The sequence below is a fragment of the Schistocerca americana genome, chromosome X (genome assembly GCF_021461395.2).
Source record: "Schistocerca americana isolate TAMUIC-IGC-003095 chromosome X, iqSchAmer2.1, whole genome shotgun sequence".
Classification (NCBI taxonomy): domain Eukaryota; kingdom Metazoa; phylum Arthropoda; class Insecta; order Orthoptera; family Acrididae; genus Schistocerca; species Schistocerca americana.
In genome coordinates, this window is record NC_060130.1 from 868120314 (window position 1) to 868139699 (window position 19386).

The window sequence follows — 19386 nt, forward strand, 5'->3', positions numbered from 1 at the left end:
TAAATATTAATTGTGTATTTGTGTTTTGCAACATGTTCTACATACTGGAGGATTGTGTATTTGTGTTTTGCAACATGTTCTACATCCTGGAGGATATCTTCATGGTGGATATATTTGAATGAAAAGTACATCTAATCTAATCTAATCAGCCATGTTGTACACTGATGACAGCAGAATATCCTACACACTATCTGATCAAGAGAACCTGGACACCTATTACTGGATGTTAATATAGGGTGTGTCCGCCCTTCGCCTTTATGACGGCTTGACTGTTGGAAACACTTGCAGTGAGGTGTGTGAATTGCTTTGGAGGAATGGGAGACCATTTTCTTCAAGTATCAGAACCAGAGAAGGTAGTTATGTTGGGCCCTGAAATCTGCAGCAAACTCAAAATTCTAACTCATCTCAAAGTTATTTTGTTGGGGTCAGGTCTGAATTCTAGGCAGGCCAGTCAGTTTCAGAGATGTTACTGTCCACAGATCATTCCCTCACAGTTGCTGCTTTATTACAGGGTGCATTGTCATACTGATACAAGCAATTATCATCTCTGACCACTGTATACAGCTCACAATACTGTAAAATACGGTCATACTCTTCTGCATTTAGTATTTTATGAAGTGCAATGAGGGGACCACACCCTAACCATGGAAAACATGCCCATACCATAACACCATCTCCTCCATACTTCACTGTTGCACTATACATTATGGCAGTTAACATCCTAAAGGCATTCATCAAACCCAAACCCTTCAATTGGAATGCCACAGCATATAGCACAATTCATTACTCCAAAATGCTCATTTACTGTCATCCACTGTCCAGTGGCATTGTTCTTTACACCACCTCAAGTGTTGCATAGCACTGACTACAGAAATGTGTGGCTTAGGAAGAGCTACTTGACCATTGTGCACCATTCTTTTTTACTCCCTACACACAGTCGTTATGCAAACTGGACAGCTGATAATTCTTTGGAACTCTCAAGTGATTTCTACCACTGATTTTATGTGATTTTTTACAACAACCCTCTGCAATGTTCGGCTGCCCCTGACTGTTATTACATGAGGTATGCCTGGTATTGGCTTAGCTGTGATTGTTGCTATGTGTTTGAACTTCACAATAACATATTTCATTGTCTTAAAAGGAATGTATAGGTATGTCACCTTGAAAATGTTGTATAGAACCCATTTTATTTGGTTCAGATCTTCATATACTTCAGTAGTAAGACTACATTAATATGTCATTAATAATATTCATGTAATACCACAGTGTACAGTTTAGGTACATAGTGTAGCATGCTGGTATACCATCTTGGAAATGTATATGTTTGGTTCAATTCTTCATATGCTATAAGTGGTGGGAGCACACCAATATGAATTCAATGAACAGTAACATAATACTGAAGTTTATCTTCAGCCATCTAATATAGTTCAAAGAGGTATCGTGATCTGCCTACCCCACTACCCTTTCCCACCACCTCAACCCAGGCACACTCCCAAATCTGTTCCATGCCTCAGCGACCCCAAATCCATTCTTTAACCCTTTTTTATATAAAGGAGTCACCTATGCTTTTTTCCAGTCACTTAGGATTTTGCATTGCATGAGAGATTCATGATAAATGTAAGTTAAAGACGGGACCAATGCTGTAGAGTACTTTTCGTAAAGCTGAATTCAGATTCCATCAGGACCTGGAAACTTATTTTCTTTCAATTCTTTTGGTTGTTTCTCTATGCCAGGGATGCTTATTACTATGTTTCCCATACGGGAGTCTGTGTGGTGGTCAAACATTGGTATGTTTGTATGATTCTCCTGCATGAATGATTACTTAAATGTGAAATTTAAAACTTTGGCTTTGCTTGTGCTATTTTCTGCTGCCACGCAAGACTGGTCAACAAATGAATGAGTAGAGGCCGTAGACCCACTTAGCAATTTTACATAGGATCACAATTTCCTCATCATCTCAGCAAGATCTTTTGCTAAGGTATGATCATGATAGCTGTAAGATTTATACATCAGTCTTTTTACAGACGCATGATTTCTGTTAACTTTTGGATGTCGTCATTTGTGCTTTCTCTCTTGAGCTGGGAGTGCAACAGCCCTTGCTTCCTCAGCATTTTTAAAATTTCATTGTTAAACCATGGTGGGTCTTTTCCATTCTTAATCCACTTGTTTGGCACATACTTCTCCAGAGTATGATTTACAGTCCATTTAAACTTTTCCATAATTCCTCTATATCCATTGTCCTGGATCTGAAACTAAGTGGTGTCATTTCATTGTGTAAGTTGGATGTGTTTATCTGCTCTCTCTAGCAAAAATACTCTCCTAGCCTTCTTGACTGATTCATTAAGTTTAGGACCAAAGTTGCTATGATGACATCGTGGTCACTAATCCTTCTCACTGTATTAACACTGTCGATTAGGTCAGACCTGTTTGTAGTTACAAGATCTAAAATATTTCCATTGGATGTGGGCTGTTGAACTAGAACTTCGCAAGACTGTCTGTCTTTACCCCATGCAAGGAATCCATAAATGTCCCAGTCTATACTTGGTATACTGAAGTTGCCTCCAACAAATATTGCATGATCATTTCTGTGGTACTGAGTATAGACTTTCTTTAAATGACTCTTATACCATCACATTGGAATTGGTTGGCCCATAAAAACATCCAACAATTGACCTGATTTCACCTAGGTCTGTTATAAGCAACCAGATAACTTCACTGTCACACTCAGATTGAACCTCATAGAGACAATATTCTTGCAAAATGCAAAAACACATCCCCTCCTATGGTGTCTAATCTGTCTTTTCGATATATGTTCCATAAATTGCTAAATAACTCAGAGCTTTCCACTTCAGATTTCAGCCAGCCAGCTCTTGGTCCCGAGAATAATTTGAGCATGAGACCTTTCCTGGAGGGCAGTAAAGTCCGGATCTTTGTTATGAAAACTTCAACAGTTTACTGGTAAAATTTTGACAGTTGAAGTGTCTTTACTCTAAACACAGTCAGATTTTGCTATCTGCAAGTCATCTGGCTAGTGTTCATCAGAGTACCTAGACCTACCGCCTAGCCTAAAAAACTCCCATGTGCACTACACAAGTGTAATGCATCCCTGACCTAGCAAGGTGAGTCCTACAATTCCCCACCCAATAATACAGATCCAGAAGTCTGCAGCCAAGACCGTCACAGAGTCAATGAAGCCTTTGGTTGAGACCCTCCACTCGGCTCCAAACCAAAGGACACCAGTCAACTCTGGTAACTATGCTGCAAATTGTGAGCTCTGCTTGCACCCTGTGCATGAAGCCAGCAGTCTTCACCACCTCCACCAACTGCCTGTATGCACTGAAGATGGCCTCATAAACCAAGCAACAGGTGTTGCTGGTGCTGACGTGAGCCACAACTTGCAGACGACTGCACCCTGCATGCTTGATAGCCTCAGGCAAGATCTCCTCCAAACCTCAGATGAGGTCCCCCAACAAACATACTGAGTACAGCCCCCCCCCCCCCCCACGCCCCCCTCCCCCCAACAGACATACTGAGTACACATTGGCTTTATTTCCAGCCCTGAACTCTATCTCCCCAAGAGGCTCCACAATGTGCCTACTAACACTGGAGCTCCCTATAACTAATAACCCCTCCCCCTGTGTGCTTGCCCGGACCCTGCTGAAGGAGCGGCCATCTTTCCACCCACAAGGTGAATGGGCGAGGGCAGATGGCCAGCCTCCACAATGGCCATCTGCCTCAGGTGACACAAATGCATTACCGCCTACCAGTCATCCTCCTGTGAGGGCATATCCACTATATCAGGTACAATGAGAGGTGCCTCAACAGCAGAGCCAATGGGCAAACCAAGCAACACCTGAAATGTCTCATGCAACGCAACAGATTCTCTGCCACCACTATGTCCCAAGGCAGCAGCCTGAAGATGACTGACCATAGCCAAAAGCAGATTTAGCTGTTCATGAACTGTGGCCAACTCCTACTACACCTGCACAAAGCGTACACACATCCTACCCATCCCAGTATTACGAACTTAAGAATTGACTATAAAAGCGCAGACAGAAACCTAGATATGCAACATGCTAACCTCTCGATGTGTCATCAGTGGAGGCTGATGTCTTATGAGCTGTGTATCTGGCTGTTCTAAAAAAATGAATACTCCACTACAGTCTGCCTGACAACACTTTATAGCTACAAACACGCTCTGTAGGCATGTACCAGATGGCAACTGAAGCCTGACTGACACTAACTAGGTTCAAGTGAGCAGTCCCTGGCTCTTCAGAACAAACAAATGGATAACTAGAGTGCTACTGACTGCCTGAACTTACACTTAGATACAAAACCTCTTAAACAGAGAAAAAATGAGGAGGAAATTTAAAAAACATAGAAGAGATATCTGCCATTGCCCATGTTATTTCTCTCTCAGTGGGTTGGAGTTTATGGTTTTTCATTATGCCATCAGCTGTCAGCTTTCTCAAAAATAGTCATGGTGGTCTCTCATAAATGCCAAAATCTCTCATGATCTCTTTTTGCTCTCCATCATAATTTAACAGCAATACACCCTCACTACATAAAAAGGCTTGTGGTTCTCTGCAGTAGACCCACCTGTCTACTCCTGATTGCATGAAAGCTCTCCTTACTGATATAGGGTGTAAATTGTCTTTGTAGATAGCCTGATGAATTTGGAATGGATTAATCTGCAGTTTGATGGATCACAGTCATGATAGGATCCACTTCCATCTGGGTACACTTAGTTGGCTGTACAGTATACCCTAATCTTTGCTGAATATTATTTTGATGCATCCTTTTGGGCACTACATGATCTACTAACTGTAAGCAGGTTGGGAAGTGTGGTCACAGCAAATTGTTGACCATTTACCACTGAGCATATCCAGAGTTTTGTGATAGTGAATAGCTCCATTCCAATGCTGAAGTTCATGCCCTGCCTTATGTTGAGAAAAACTGAGGTTTGAACCCTAAAGCAAATGGCCATATAGTCCAGTAGCATGTTACATGCGTTGAAGGCCTCACGTAGGAGGAATGTATGTGGGAGCTGTGTGATGAAGTCATTGAGAGCTTCATGGCTTAAACCTACATTAGGGGACATACACGGGGAACATAGGTGTCACTTGTACAACATATGCACTTCTGTAGCATTTGCTTGCAAGTTGGTGTTTACAGGGGTGAAATTAGCACTGATGAATGTAGCCACACCACCGTTTTTTAGTCTACTCTCCACTAAGATGATAATTTTTGTCTAGGCTATAACCCCTCAACTATGAGATGATGTTACTGACCTTGAAATGGGTCCTTTGGAGACAAAGACACAAGGGTCTTGTCTGCACAAAGTATCATACTTCCTCCACATGCATTCTGAACCCACTGATTTTTCGCTGTAGTATGGGAGCCATTTGTTGATATAGTTTACCTGTTTCTTCCCTCTTTATGTGTAAGAGAAGACATTGCAATGATGAGGGAGCTGAATAGACTGGATGGTTCACTCAGTTTCCAATGGGGTTGGATGTCTTTGGACTGTTTATCTGTATCCTATGGGTTTTATTGACACATTTATCCTTCTTTGGTGACAGTGGTAATTTTACAGGTTAGAACATTCAGATTTTTTAATTGTCTGTAGGAATATAGTAGTAACTTGGAGTTTGTTGTTATTATTTAACATCTATTTGGCAGTAAATGCAAATTTAGAGGATGATGTACTTTTGCAATGGCACATGTGATCAAACAGGGATCACACCACCTTAAGAAAATAGACATGTCTCTGTGCAAGCCAAATGTTGACAGCCTGGAGTCCAAATCAATGTTCAGAAAACAGCCACATATCACACAGTCATTATCAATAAGTCCACCAGAGAGCATGTAGTGCAAATCCGTGAGCTGAGACAAGTGACCAGAGACCATCCGTCCTTGGCAGTCCTTAAATGTGCCACTGCTGTTTATGCTCATCATCTGGAGATCTATGGATTTATAGCTCCATGTCATGCATAGGGATCTTGCTGGATGTATGCATAATTATGTCAGTTGATCCATAAATATGTCTGGTGGGATTACATGGAAAAAGATAGTGGTTGTAATGCTTTGTACAATTTCTTGGTAGCAGCATAAGTATTTCAGTTGTCACCTTGGGTGTCTGTATCTTTAATCTTTTCTGATACACATGACACTTCCTATACTAGGAAGTGCTATTTGGAGGAGAGGGACACATTGGGGAGATGAACCGGTAGCTCCATTGGGACCCAACATGCAAAGTAGTCCAGGACCCCTTTCGTGAGATATGATAGTAGGGAAAACAGTGTGCTATTCAGATACTTATCATAATACATGGTAACTGAGGAAAGCAACCCATTTGACACATATTTCTACATGTACTTTGTGGGCAGTTTTGGGTTATTTTATTGATTTTGATCACACTGGCCTCGTAGTATTTTCAAGTGGGCACTAAAAACATGTTGCTGTACAACTTCAAACATCATCATTATCACAGTCACTGAGAATTGTCACCTAATACAGAAACTAACAGGTAGTCTTAAAAATAATTAAGACAATGATGTTAAAATTATTTCTTCACTTACCTCTGCTTTTAGTGTGCTGTATAGAGACTGAACATCATCAGGATTCTGTATACTGAGACCAGTTATCTGAGTAAGGTTCACATACAGTTCCTGTGCATTTAATGCAGAGAGTCTTTCTTGGACCTCTTCACTGTTCATGACAGCTTCCAGTTCTTGGTGATATTTGGGACATGGGATTCTTACTAGTAACAGCTAAGGAAAGTAAATATACAATATGAGGCTACTTAACGTTATTCTGATAATTGTAATGTACTTTTAATTAAAGGAATCTGACAGAGAATATTATTGAGTCACTCCTTTGCAGTCTTCAGTTCTTTCTTTTAAAAGCTAAAGATAGTATACTGGTGTGCAAAACTAAAGAATGAAAGTAACTTTCATGTGAATTGTTACTGCCAAGTAACATAGTTTGATGAACCTCAGACCATATATAGAATGAACTGCTACAGTATAGTACATTATGTAACTTTAAAAAAATGCACAATGAGACAAACAGAAGTGACACTTTTATTCAAAGGCAATAATTTTACTGATGTCACTGTGATTCATGATAGAGCCCTGAACATTGCAGGTGGCAGTACATAGTTCTTAATGGGGTGTGTGACCACCAAGAGTGACAATTGATGCTCTGCAGTGTGCTTCCATGCTGGCCTCGAGGTTGGTAAGGAGTCCTTGTGGTAGGGCAGCTCAGTTGACAACTGCTGGATGGTCAGTGGTGCATGTAGACATGCTGCAATACATCTCCCCAACTCATCCCACATGTTCTTAGTGGTATTTAAGTAGGGGGAACAGGTAGGCCAGTCTATTAACCAAATAGCTTCTCATTCCAAGAGCTGCTCTACCTGCACTGTTCAATACTGTTGCACATTGTAATTAAAAAAATGAAGTCAGATCCAAATGCATCCTTGAAAACATGCACACAGGAAATGAGTACAGTGTCACAATAATGATGACTGATGAGTGTACCATGTTCAAAGATTTGGAGGTCAATACACCCATGCAACATTATGGCTCCCCACACCATAACTTCTAGACCACTAAAACACATGTATTGGACAATATTCCTGGCTGCATTACATGATCCCACCTCTCACCATATGAAGATATGACCAACATTGTTGCAAATGATCATTTTGGCAGTTCAGGTGTTACAGCATGGAGACATAACGTTGCATGGGCCCACCAATCTCAAAATCTTTGAATACAGGATACTCTCCAGTCAACATTATTATGACACTGTACTCCTTCCCCATGCATGTCTTTTCAGGTTTGTTAGGGGATGTATTCAGCCTCGACTTCCTTTTTGTGGATGACAATGCATGACTACATCAAAAAGTGCAAATGGAGGAGCTCTTGGAGTGAGAGAATATTTAACAAACTGACTGACATGACCATACCCCTGACTTAAACTGCATTGAGCACATGTGGGGCACATTGGAGAGATGTACTGCAGCATGTGGGTATAGTCTAAGTTTCAACGAGCTATGTTCCTTGGCAGTGACACATCATGCATAAATTACTTTTCTCCTTACGTTTTGCACACCAGTGAACTACCATAAGTTATTGTATTCATACAAGAAGCTGAACTATGTAACTCTATTGTGTGGTAAATGAATTGTCAAATTATGTTGCACGCTTAATCATACTTAGTGTGCCAGTTTGCATAGTTCATAAACATCTAAAGAAAACAATAAGGCTAATTAATGATACAACAGTGAAATATTTCAGAAAAAGTTAAACAATGTCAATTACAGTGGCAGTTACAGGGAAGGTAATACTACAACAAAATTCAATATTTCTTCTCAATAAATGTGTCTTCACTTTTTAAAATGGTTTTTTCTTCAAAAAATGATTTTTGGTTAAGGAAAATGTGAAATAAAGGCTGCTGAATGTTATGCTAAGTAGGTTCAGCATATGACAATCATTTCACATTCACACACACACACACACACACACACACACACACACACACACAGAGAGAGAGAGAGAGAGAGAGAGAGAGAGAGAGAGAGAATATGTGTTTCATAAATAAAACTCACATTATCAAAAGCAAGTGGCAGAGTGTGTACTGGAATTGGCTGCCAGTTAAGCTCAGGGTTCCATCGCTGTTCATCATTTGGAGGTAGCAGCCCTGCCAATTCCAGCTGAGCAGACATTATTGTTCTATCAACATCTGTGCTCCAAGCAGCAAGTATTTGTGGTGAATAAGTATTTCCAAGGAATTCACCATACCTCTGACGGAGCCACTTGCCCTGCTCATACTGAGATAATTTTCCAGCCTATAAGAACAAAGTTATATTTCACTTTAAAATTATTTAATTACAATATATTGTCTGTAATGAAATTGTATGTATGATGTACATTTTATGTAACTGTACCAGTGCTTTTTTTACTAATACTCTTTCATGTATTTCTGATGTAGAGCCTTTGAGAATGGCATAAGGCCAAAATGCACAAGGCATATAAAATTAATAAATTTAGTGATCAAGAATAATATCAGTTACTGAGTGCATTAGAAATGGCCACAGCATCTCACAAATCATTTATGCATTTTGCTGCTGAAAGTGTATTGATACTACCTTACCATCTATATATACATATTTAAACTAACAGTTAGTATTCTTTAAAAATGGAGATGGCAGTGGTGGGAGAAAAATAGTACAAACACTGTGATGGCAACAACAACAGCATCCAGCATTCACAGATTCTGAAGGTCATGCACTGCCGTAACAAGTCTCCAGTTCCTTTGGTTTAGTGGCTGAGGATGAGCAATTTCTTAGAAACTCCTCATTTCTGAAGTTTGTGTTCTAAATTAAATTCTCATTTGTTTTCTCTTAGTACTGCAATATTGCATGTTGTATCCAGAGCCATCTACATCACGATGATAAATTTGGTGTTGTGTTGATCTGCTGCATTCTTTGACAATACAGACATTCAGTGATATAAAATTGTCAGTACACAACTAGATCATCCATCCAGGGCAGTTCGAAACCCATGAGGGCTATCTAGAGCTGTGGTATCAAGTGTCATGAGATAATGCAGAGTTCCTGCCAAAATTTTAGTTCTTCCATTTTTGTATTACCCTAACAGACATACTAACAGAAATGGCGAGGCATCCAAGAAGGTTTTTATCTTTAATAGGAAGTACGCTGAAGTGCCAAAGGAACTGGTATAGGCATGCATATTCAAATACAGAGATATGTAAACAGGCAGAATATGGTGCAGCAGTTCGCAATGCCTATATAAGACGACAAGTGTTTGGTGCAGTTGTTAGATTGGTTACTGCTGCTACAATCACAGGTTATCAAGATTTAAGTGAGTTTCAACATGGTGTTATGGTCAGCATATGAGCAATGGGACATAGCATTTCCAAGGTAACGATGAAGTGGGGATTTTCACATACAACCATCTCACAAGAGTACCGTGAATATTAGGAGTCTGATAAAACATCAAATCTCTGACATTGCTGCGGCCAAAAAAAGATCCTGTAAGAACAGGATCAATGATGACTGAAGAGAATCATTCAGCATGACAGAAGTGCAATCCATTCACAAATTGCTGCAGATTTCAATGTTGGGCCATCAACAAGTGTCAGCGTGCAAACCATTCAATGAAACATCATTGATATGGGCTTTTGTACCATGTACCCTTGATGACTGCATGACACAAAGTTTTATGCCTCGCCTGGGCCCATCAACACCAACATTGGACTGTTGATGACTGGAAACATGTCGCTTGGTCGGACGAGACTCGTTTCAAATTGTATTGAGCGGATGGACATATATGGGTATGGAGGCAACCTCATCTCCACCCCCTCGTACTCTTACAGATTTATGGACAGCCCTGCAGGATTCATGATGTCAGTTCCCTCCATCACTACTTCAGACATTAGTTGAGGCCATGCCACATTGTGTTGCGGCACTTCTGCGTGCTTATGGGGACACTACACGATATCATGCAGGTGTACCAATTCTTTGGCTCTTCAGTGTAGTATGGTGAAAAATTCATTAAAAAAAGGTTTATACACTGATGGAAAAAAATTTCAACATCAAAAAATAGTTAATGTAGAGTAATGAAATTTTGGGAAAACATTTGTATAGGTAACATATTGTGATTAATATTCCAAAATCACAGGTTAATGTAAGCGTGAGCTAAGCCATTGCAAATGTGAAATTCTGGTACATTAATAACTGTCATAACTACCAGAAGGTTGAATGCAAGCATGCAAACGTGCATGCATTGTGTTGTACAGATGACAGATGTCAGTTTGTGGGATGGAGTTCTGTACCAGTTGCACTTTGTTGGTCAATATTGGGGAGGTTAATGCTGCTTGTGGATGATGCTGGCATTGTAGTCCCATGATGTCCCATATGTGCTCAATTGGAGACAGATCTGGTGATCAAGCAGGCCAAGGCAACATGTCAACACTCTGTAGAGCATCTTCGGTAACAACAGCAGTATGTGGGCGAGCATTATCATCACGTTGCACCCCCACCCCCGCACCCCCGGAATGTTTTCATGAATGGCAGCACAACAGGTCAAATCAGCTAGACTGACATACAGATTTGCAGTCATGGTTAGTGGGATAACCATGAGAGTGCTCCTGATGTCATACGAAATGACACCTCCTGATCATAACTCCAGGTGTAGGTCCAGTGTGTCTAGCAGCAGACAGGTTGGTTGCAGGCCCTCAACTGGGCTGCTCCTAACCAACACCCAGCCATCACTGGCACCAAGGCAGGGAATTGGCTTTCATCAGAAAACACAACAGTCCTCTGCCCTGCCCTCCAATGAGTTTTTGCTTGACACCACTGAAGTCACAAATCGCTGTGCTTTCGGGTTTGTGGAATGCACGCTACAGGGCATCTAGCTCAGAGGTGTCCTTGAAATAACTAATTTGTAACAGGTCGTTGTGTTACTGTGATGCTAACTGCTGCTCAAATTACTGTTGCAGATACAATATGATGCACCACAGCCATATGCTCAACATGATGATCTTCCTTCTCAGTGATGACACATTGCCGTGTGGAGCCCTCTCTTCTTGCAGCTGTACATTCCCATGACCACCATGGCCAGCAATCATGTACAATGACAACATTCCTACCAAGTCTTTCTTCAATATCACAGAGGGAACATCCAGCTTCTCATAGCCTTACTACACGACCTTGCTCAAATTCAGTGAGGTGGTGTTAATGGTGTCTTTGTCACCTTAAAGGCATTCTTGACTGACATCAACTCCCCACATCCAATCTCAAAGGTAACTAATGTTCACAACAAGTACAGCTTCTATTTAAAGCAAATCTGATTTGTGTCCTCATGGTGACACTACTAGTGCCACTCTTATGCAAAAGGTGCAAAATTTTACTAGACATCATCTTTCAAAACATGCCTAGCAAAATTTCTTTATTTTGCACAATTCCTTCATGGTGCTCAGATTAGTTTTCCACCAGTGTACTATAATTGCTGTATCAAATCTCTTGCAACCCCCTGGTTGCAAGAAGCTCCAAACCAATACTGCTGCTCAATAGCAATGTATAATATGGTCTGCTGCTTCTGCATCCATACTCTGCAAACCACATCATAGGTGTGATGGAGGGTACATTGTGTATCACTGTGTCTTTCGCCCTTTCCTGTTCAAGTCACAAAATTTTTTTATTTATTTTTTATTTATTTATTTATTGTTCTGTGGGACCAAATTAAGGAGAAGCCTCCATGGTATTGGAATGAGTCAATACATGAAATTATAACACAGTAGTAGAAACAGATAAAATGAAATATAAGAAACATATTTATGTGACAAGTAGTAAGTTTAAATAAAGAAAATCAACAATGTAACACTGGAATTTGCTTAATTTTTCAGCTCTTCCAGGAGCTCCTTGACACAATAGAAGGAGTGAGCCATGAGGAAACTCTTCAGTTTGGACTTAAAAGGGTTTGGGCTACTGCTAAAATTTTTGAGTTCTTGTGGTAGCTTATCGAAAATGGATGCAGCAGAAAACTGCAATCCTTTCTGCACAAGAGTCAAGGAAGTGCATTCTATATGCAGATTTGATTTCTGCCTAGTATTAAGTGAGTGAAAGCTGCTAACTCTTGGGAATAAGCTAATATTGCTAACAACAAACGTCATTAAAGAAAATAGATACTGTGAGGGCAATGTCAGAATTCCCAGACTATTGAATAGGGGTCGACAAAAGGTTCTCAAACTTACACCACATGCAGCTCAAACAGCCCGTTTTTGAGCCAAAAATACACTTTTTGAATCAGAAGAATTACCCCAAAAAATAATACCATACGACATAAGCACATGAAAATATGTGAAGTAGACTACTTTTCGTGTTGAATTGTCACTTATTTCAGATACTGTTCTAATGGTAAATAAAGCAGCATTTAGTTTCTGAACAAGATCCTGAACATGGGCTTTCCACAACAGCTTACTCTCTATCTGAACACCCAGGAACTTGAACTGTTCTGTCTCACTTATAATATGCCCATTCTGTTTGATCAAAATATCGGTTCTTGTTGAAGTGTGAGTTAGAAACTGTAAGAACTGAGTCTTACTGTGATTTAGCATCAAATTATTTTCCACAAGTCATGAACTTATTTCATGTACTACATTATTTGATACTGTTTCAATATTACACACAAGATCCTTCACTACCAAGCTGGTGTCATCAGCAAACAGAAATATTTTTGAATCACCTGTAATACTAAAAGGCATATCATTTATATAAATAAAAAACAGCAGTGGCCCCAGCACCGACCCTTGGGGAACGCCCCACTTTACAGTGCCACTTTGGGACTGAACATCGCTACCACTCTCAATATTGCGGAGAATTACCTTCTGCTTTCTCTTCTTAAAGTAAGAGGCGAACCAATTGTAAGCTACTCCCCTTACTCCATAATCGTCCAACTTCTGCAGTAATATTTTGTGGTCAACACAGTCAAAACCCTTCGTTAAATCAAAGAAAACACCTAGCGTTCACAACCTTTTATTTAATCTGTCCAAAACCTCACAGAGAAAAGAGAATATAGCATTTTCAGTTGTTAAACCATTTCTAAAACCAAACTGTACATTTGACAGCAAATTATGTGAATTTAAATGCTCCAGTAAGCTTGTATTTACAACCTTCTCAATAACTTTAGCAAACACCGATGGCACAGAAATAGGTTTAAAATTGTCAACATTATCCCTGTCTCCCTTTTTATAAAGTGGCTTCACTACCGAGTACTTTAATCGGTCAGGAAACCAACCACTCCTAAAGGAAAAGTTACAGATATGGCTAAGTACTGGGCTAACATACATAGAATAATACTTCAGTATTCTGCTAGATACCCTATTATATCCATGAGAGTTCTTGGTCTTTAGTGATTTAATTATTAACCCAATCTCCCTCTTGTCAGTATCATAGAGGAGCATTTCAGGTAACAGTCTCGGAACACAAGAGTGCTATATGATTCCGTGTTGCCTGTTGGGACTAGGTTTCTATTTAGTTCACCTGCTATATTCAGAAAGTGATTATTAAATACTGTACATATATGCGACTTATCAGTAACACGGACATTCCCACTACGCACTGATTCTATATCCTCGACCTGTCTCTGCAGACCAGCCACTTCCTTTACGACTGACCATATGGTTTTAATTTTATCCTGAGGCTTAGCTATTCTATCTGCATACCACATACTTTCTGCCATCCTAATAACATTTTTAAGCACCTTACAATACTGTTTGTAATGGGCTGCTGCATTTAGATTTTGACTGTTTCTAACGTTTTGATATAATTGCCACTTTGTTCTACAAGATATTCTTATCCCTCTAGTCAGCAACCTAGGCTGCCTGTTTGTGCTAGTACCCTGTTTTGAACATTCTAACGGAAAGCAGCTTTCAAAGAGCACGAGAAAAGTCTTGAGGAAAGCATTATATTTATCGTCTACTGTATCAGCACTATAAACATCTTGCCACTCTTGTTCCTTGATAAGGTTTACGAAGGTCTCTACAGCAACTGGATCAGCTTTCCTAAACAGTTGATAACTATATTTAACATGTGTTGTAGCACAAAAATCTTTTAGAGTTAAAATTTGTGCATCATGAGCTGAAAGGCCATTCACCTTTTTGCTAACAGAATGCCCTTCTAGTAATGAGGAATGATCAAAAATGTTGTCTATGGTTGTTCTATTGTACCCTTGCACTCTCATTGGAAAGAATACGGTTTGCATAAGATTATTTGAATTAAGGAGGTCTACCAGCATCCTTTTCCTTGCACAATCACTTATACAATTAATATTGAAGTCACCACATATAACTAACTTTTTGTATTTCCTATAAAGTGAAACAAGAACCTCCTCTAGCTTTAGCAAAAATGCTGTGAAATCGGAGTCTGGGGATCTATAAATAACAACAGTTAGAAGTTTAGCTCCACGAAATTTAACCACACCTGCACAACATTTAAACCCCTTTTCACTGCAGTACTTTGAAACATCAATTGACTCAAATGGGATGCTGTTTTTCATGTACATGGCTATTCCCCCACACTGCAAAGGGAGCCTAGAAAAGCTGCCAGCCAACCTGTATCCTGGTAAAGGAAGCCTCTGAATTATCTCCTTATTTAAGAAGTGTTCAGATATACCAATAATTTCAGAGTCAACATCTATAAGCAATTCTCTAACTTTATCTCTAATACCTTGTATATTTTGATGAAATATACTAATTCCCTCATTACACGGATACCTATGCTTTGTCGAAAGTGGTTCCTTTGTTAGAGAGATTTCCCTTAAGCAGGAATACCTATCAGCTGACTTCAATCTAAAAAAGGCACACCCACTACTACAGGAATTTTCCCATGAGTGATCCCACCACCCCCACCTATGCTGTCACCTATAAGCTTTGCCAACCTTCCCTTCCCATACCTTTTGAGGTGCAGGCCATGTCTAGCGAAACTCGTCCTGCTGATGGACTCCACCAACACCACTGAAATGTGACCCATGCCTTCTGTCATCAGAGCACCCCCAAGTCTCATGTTATTACGCCTGATGACTGTATTAAGATGAGGCCGATCGTGACACTGAAACAGTTCCACAAAATGCACATTCGTGTTTCCAGTCTGAGTGGCTATCTTTTCCAAGTCACCATCTATGTCATACACCCCATCCTTATCAATACTACTACTAGCCCCACCCACAATCACTACCTGATCCTCTTTAGTAAAATCCCTACATAACTTCCCTATGTTAACAGTCACCTGAGCCAATCCTGCATTAGGCTTCACAATGCTGGTGACCTAGTACTCACTCCCCAACACTTCCTGCAACTGCTGGCCTACACCTCTGCATGAGAACTACCTAACAGCAGAACCTTCTTCTTTCTCTTCGACTTTGAACTGTCCTAGCCACTGTAACTGCTGAGGTCTGCTGCATACTTCCTACATCTACAGCTACTAGAAATTCCTCTCCACTAGACTCTGACGGTCATATCTATTGCAAACACCAATAGTAAAACTATCTGAAAATCTCCTTCTCCTGGCAGATCTCTTGCCAACAGCCAGTTCCCATTCCCCAACCCCCTTCTCCCTCCTCATCCTATCTAGCTCCTCCTGTGCGTTTTTGAACTGTGCCTGAAGGGCACAGATCTTATACTCTGCTCCTCTATCAACTTGCTCTTGCTACATAACCTGCAGCCTGCAGTTCCAAGAGAGGACGTAACCAGAATGCCCACTGGCTTCCCCACTGCATTCCCCCCCCCCCCCCCCCCCCCCCCAGTGAAAATACTTTGAACAAGTCTCACACCTTAATCCACTACTCATGAACCTACGGCAAAACCCACACTTCTCACTCTTGGTAAAATTTTACAGTTATTGAAACAAGAAAACTACTTTATCTAAGTTCCGCTACTGCAATAAGAAGATGTTAAAAAACTGACTGCAATAACCACAAACTTACTCTACGAGGGAAGTAACTACTATTATTAACAGTATTAATCAACAACACATGAGAATATAACAAAAGAATAACACAGAAAGAAAATCAAACGTCTAATGACACAGTAACAAAACTGAAAACAGTTCCCAAAAAGTTCTTCTGAAATTATTTCACCAGAAAACACCAAGAACACTGGTTGAGGACTACTAAAGTTCCTAAATAAACCACTATACACAAACAATTAATTAGTACTTAACTTTCGATGTGCTGCTACAGCTGCAACTGGTCAGTGCGGAATGTAAACACAGGTAAGAGGTTAAGTTGCTCGATACGAAACACTCACAAATATCAGATCACAACACAAGAAAGGCAGAGGTGAATCAATAAACCACTAATAAGTCACTTATATAGTAAATATTATAACAAAAACCATTAAAATATGTATCTGAAACCTAAAACTATATAAAAACTTAGAGAGCGATCTCACACGCAGTCACGCGCTTATGACGTCACACCAAAGATTCAAATGGTGTGCAGGAAGTACAGTGGTTGTTGCTAAGCCTCCATGTGTGCTCATATCTCTCAGATTTTACCTCCATAATCTTTGTCTTGAGATATATGTAGGAGGAAGCAATGTCTAGATTGCTCCTTCTAGGGAAGTACACTTATAGAATTTAATGGTAAACCACATTGTGATCCACAACACCTAGTGTCTGTCATTTTAGTTGAATGAGCACATCCGTGACACTTTTGCACTTTTTAAATAAACCTGTGATGAAATGTGCTGCTCTTTATTGGGTCTTCTCCATTTTTGCATTCATTTCTATCTAGTACAGATCCCAAACTGATGTGCAATTTTCAAGTTCCTTTGTGGGTGGACTACAGTTCTTGAGAGTTTTTCCAATGAATTTTAGTCTTTCATCTGCCTTTGTAGTGATTATTTTTTGTGATAGTTGCATGTTAAGTCAGTCCATACATATACTTTCAGTTATCTAATGGATGTGACTTCTCCCAGTGATTGGTCAGCAGTCATGTATCATCTGGGTATTTCCGCCTATTTATGTGCAGTACGTTAAATTTGTGTATGTTTAGGATCAACTGCCAATCCCTGCAACAACCTTCAAGCCCCTGCATCTCTTCCTGCAGTTCACTACAATTTTTTAGAATTCCAACCTCTATATATACAGCAGCATAAGCTGCAAACAGCCTCATTGAGCTTCCAGCATTATCCACTAGGTGAATTATACACTGGCAATGACCTTGCCACAGTGGTAACTCCAGTTTCTGTCAGATCACTGAAGTTAAACACTGTGAGGTTTGTCTAGCACTTGGAGGGATGACCGTCCATGTCTGCCGAGTGCTGTTGGCAAGTGAGGTGCACTCAGCCATTGTGAGGCCAATTGAGGAGCTACTTGACTGAAAAGTAGTGACTCATGTCATGAAAACTTACAATGGATGGGAGAGGTATATGCTGACCACATGCCCCTCCATATCTGTATCCAGTGAGGCCTATTGGCTGAAGGTGACACAGCGATTGGTCGGTACCTTTGGGGCTTCTGAGGGCTCCTAAGACAGAGTTTAGTTTTATAACCAACAATATATAAACCAACAGCTGTATTTAAATCTGCATTTTATTCCAAAGGCAACAAGTTTTGGTATTCCATTATGCCATCATCAGGCCCTCTGTGGCAACATAGTGGCTGAGCTTATATGTTACCATTGAGGGCTGATGATGGCATAATGTAATGTTGAAACCAGTTATCTATGGAATAAATCAGAGATGAAAATATGGCTGTTGGTTTATTTATTGCTGGTTATATATAAGAGGGTTGCTCAGAAAGTGAGGCACTGCATTTTTTTTCTTCAACAATTCCTTATTGAACATAATAAGAATTACATGCATGAAAGAATGGCGTTTTATCTACACACCCTATTTTTTCATGTAGTCTCCATTCTGTTCTAAGGCCTACCTCCTGCATGAAACAAGGGCGTGTATGCCCTGTCAGTATCAATCTTTGTCCTGATGGCAGAGCCAGTGCTTCACTGTGTGAATTACCTCCTCATTGTCCTCAAAATGTCTTCCATGAATGGCATCCTTTAATGGCCCAAACAAGTGGAAGTCCAAAGGGACTAGGTCAGGGCTGTCACTTGTGACAGCTGTGGATGGTCTCCCTGACCACTGCAAATTGTGGAGCTCCACCAAATTGCCTTCTGATGCCCAGTGACTAACTGTTGTCCTGTCAACAGCAGCTGCTCCATAGACTTTGCACAAATGTTTGTGAATATTCCCCACAGTTTCTTTCTCTGCAGTGAGAAATTCAATGATGGCACGTTTCTTGTAATGTACATCACCTACAGATATTATTTTGAAACTGTCCTCCAGCTACAATATCTGTTGGAAGTGACGGAAACTTGGCACGCTCACTCAGAAGACTTCAAATAATATGTTTCGCATTTGTAGAGTTGTTTTTGGCAAGGGGAAAATGTGGTACATTACTTTCTGGACAACCTTTGTACATTGGCTGTCATCCTGTCATCTCTCCTAGGAAGGATGGATGAAATGAAATTAAGAGTTTAGTTTTAATTTAATTTATACACCCTCTGATGACCAAAAGTATCTAGACACCTATTAGTGGACATAAATATAGAGTGAGTCCACCCTTTGCCTTTTTGATGGCTTGAACTGTGTGGCTTGAAAGTGTTGGAGACACTTTCAATGAGGTATCTGTATATCTATGGAGGAATGGCAGCCCATTCTTCCTAAAGAAGGAAACCAGAGAAGTAGTGATGTTGAACAATGGGGTCTGCAGTGAAGTCAGCGTTTTAATACAACCCAAACTTGTTCCTTTAGGCTCAGATCAGGACTCTGGGGATGCAATTCATTTCAGGAATG

At 40.2% G+C, this 19386-nt stretch overlaps 1 protein-coding gene across 1 annotated transcript in view; it reads right to left on the reverse strand.

The window, feature by feature from the left end:
* LOC124554728 (venom acid phosphatase Acph-1-like) overlaps positions 1 to 19386 on the reverse strand; it is a 265787-nt gene that overhangs the window by 65503 nt on the left and 180898 nt on the right. The window contains exons 3-4 of the mRNA XM_047128374.1: positions 8618 to 8857; positions 6582 to 6773 (exon numbers count right to left, since the gene is read on the reverse strand). Coding sequence (XP_046984330.1) covers positions 6582 to 6773; positions 8618 to 8857 — 432 coding nt within the window. The remainder of the gene's footprint in view (positions 1 to 6581; positions 6774 to 8617; positions 8858 to 19386) is intronic.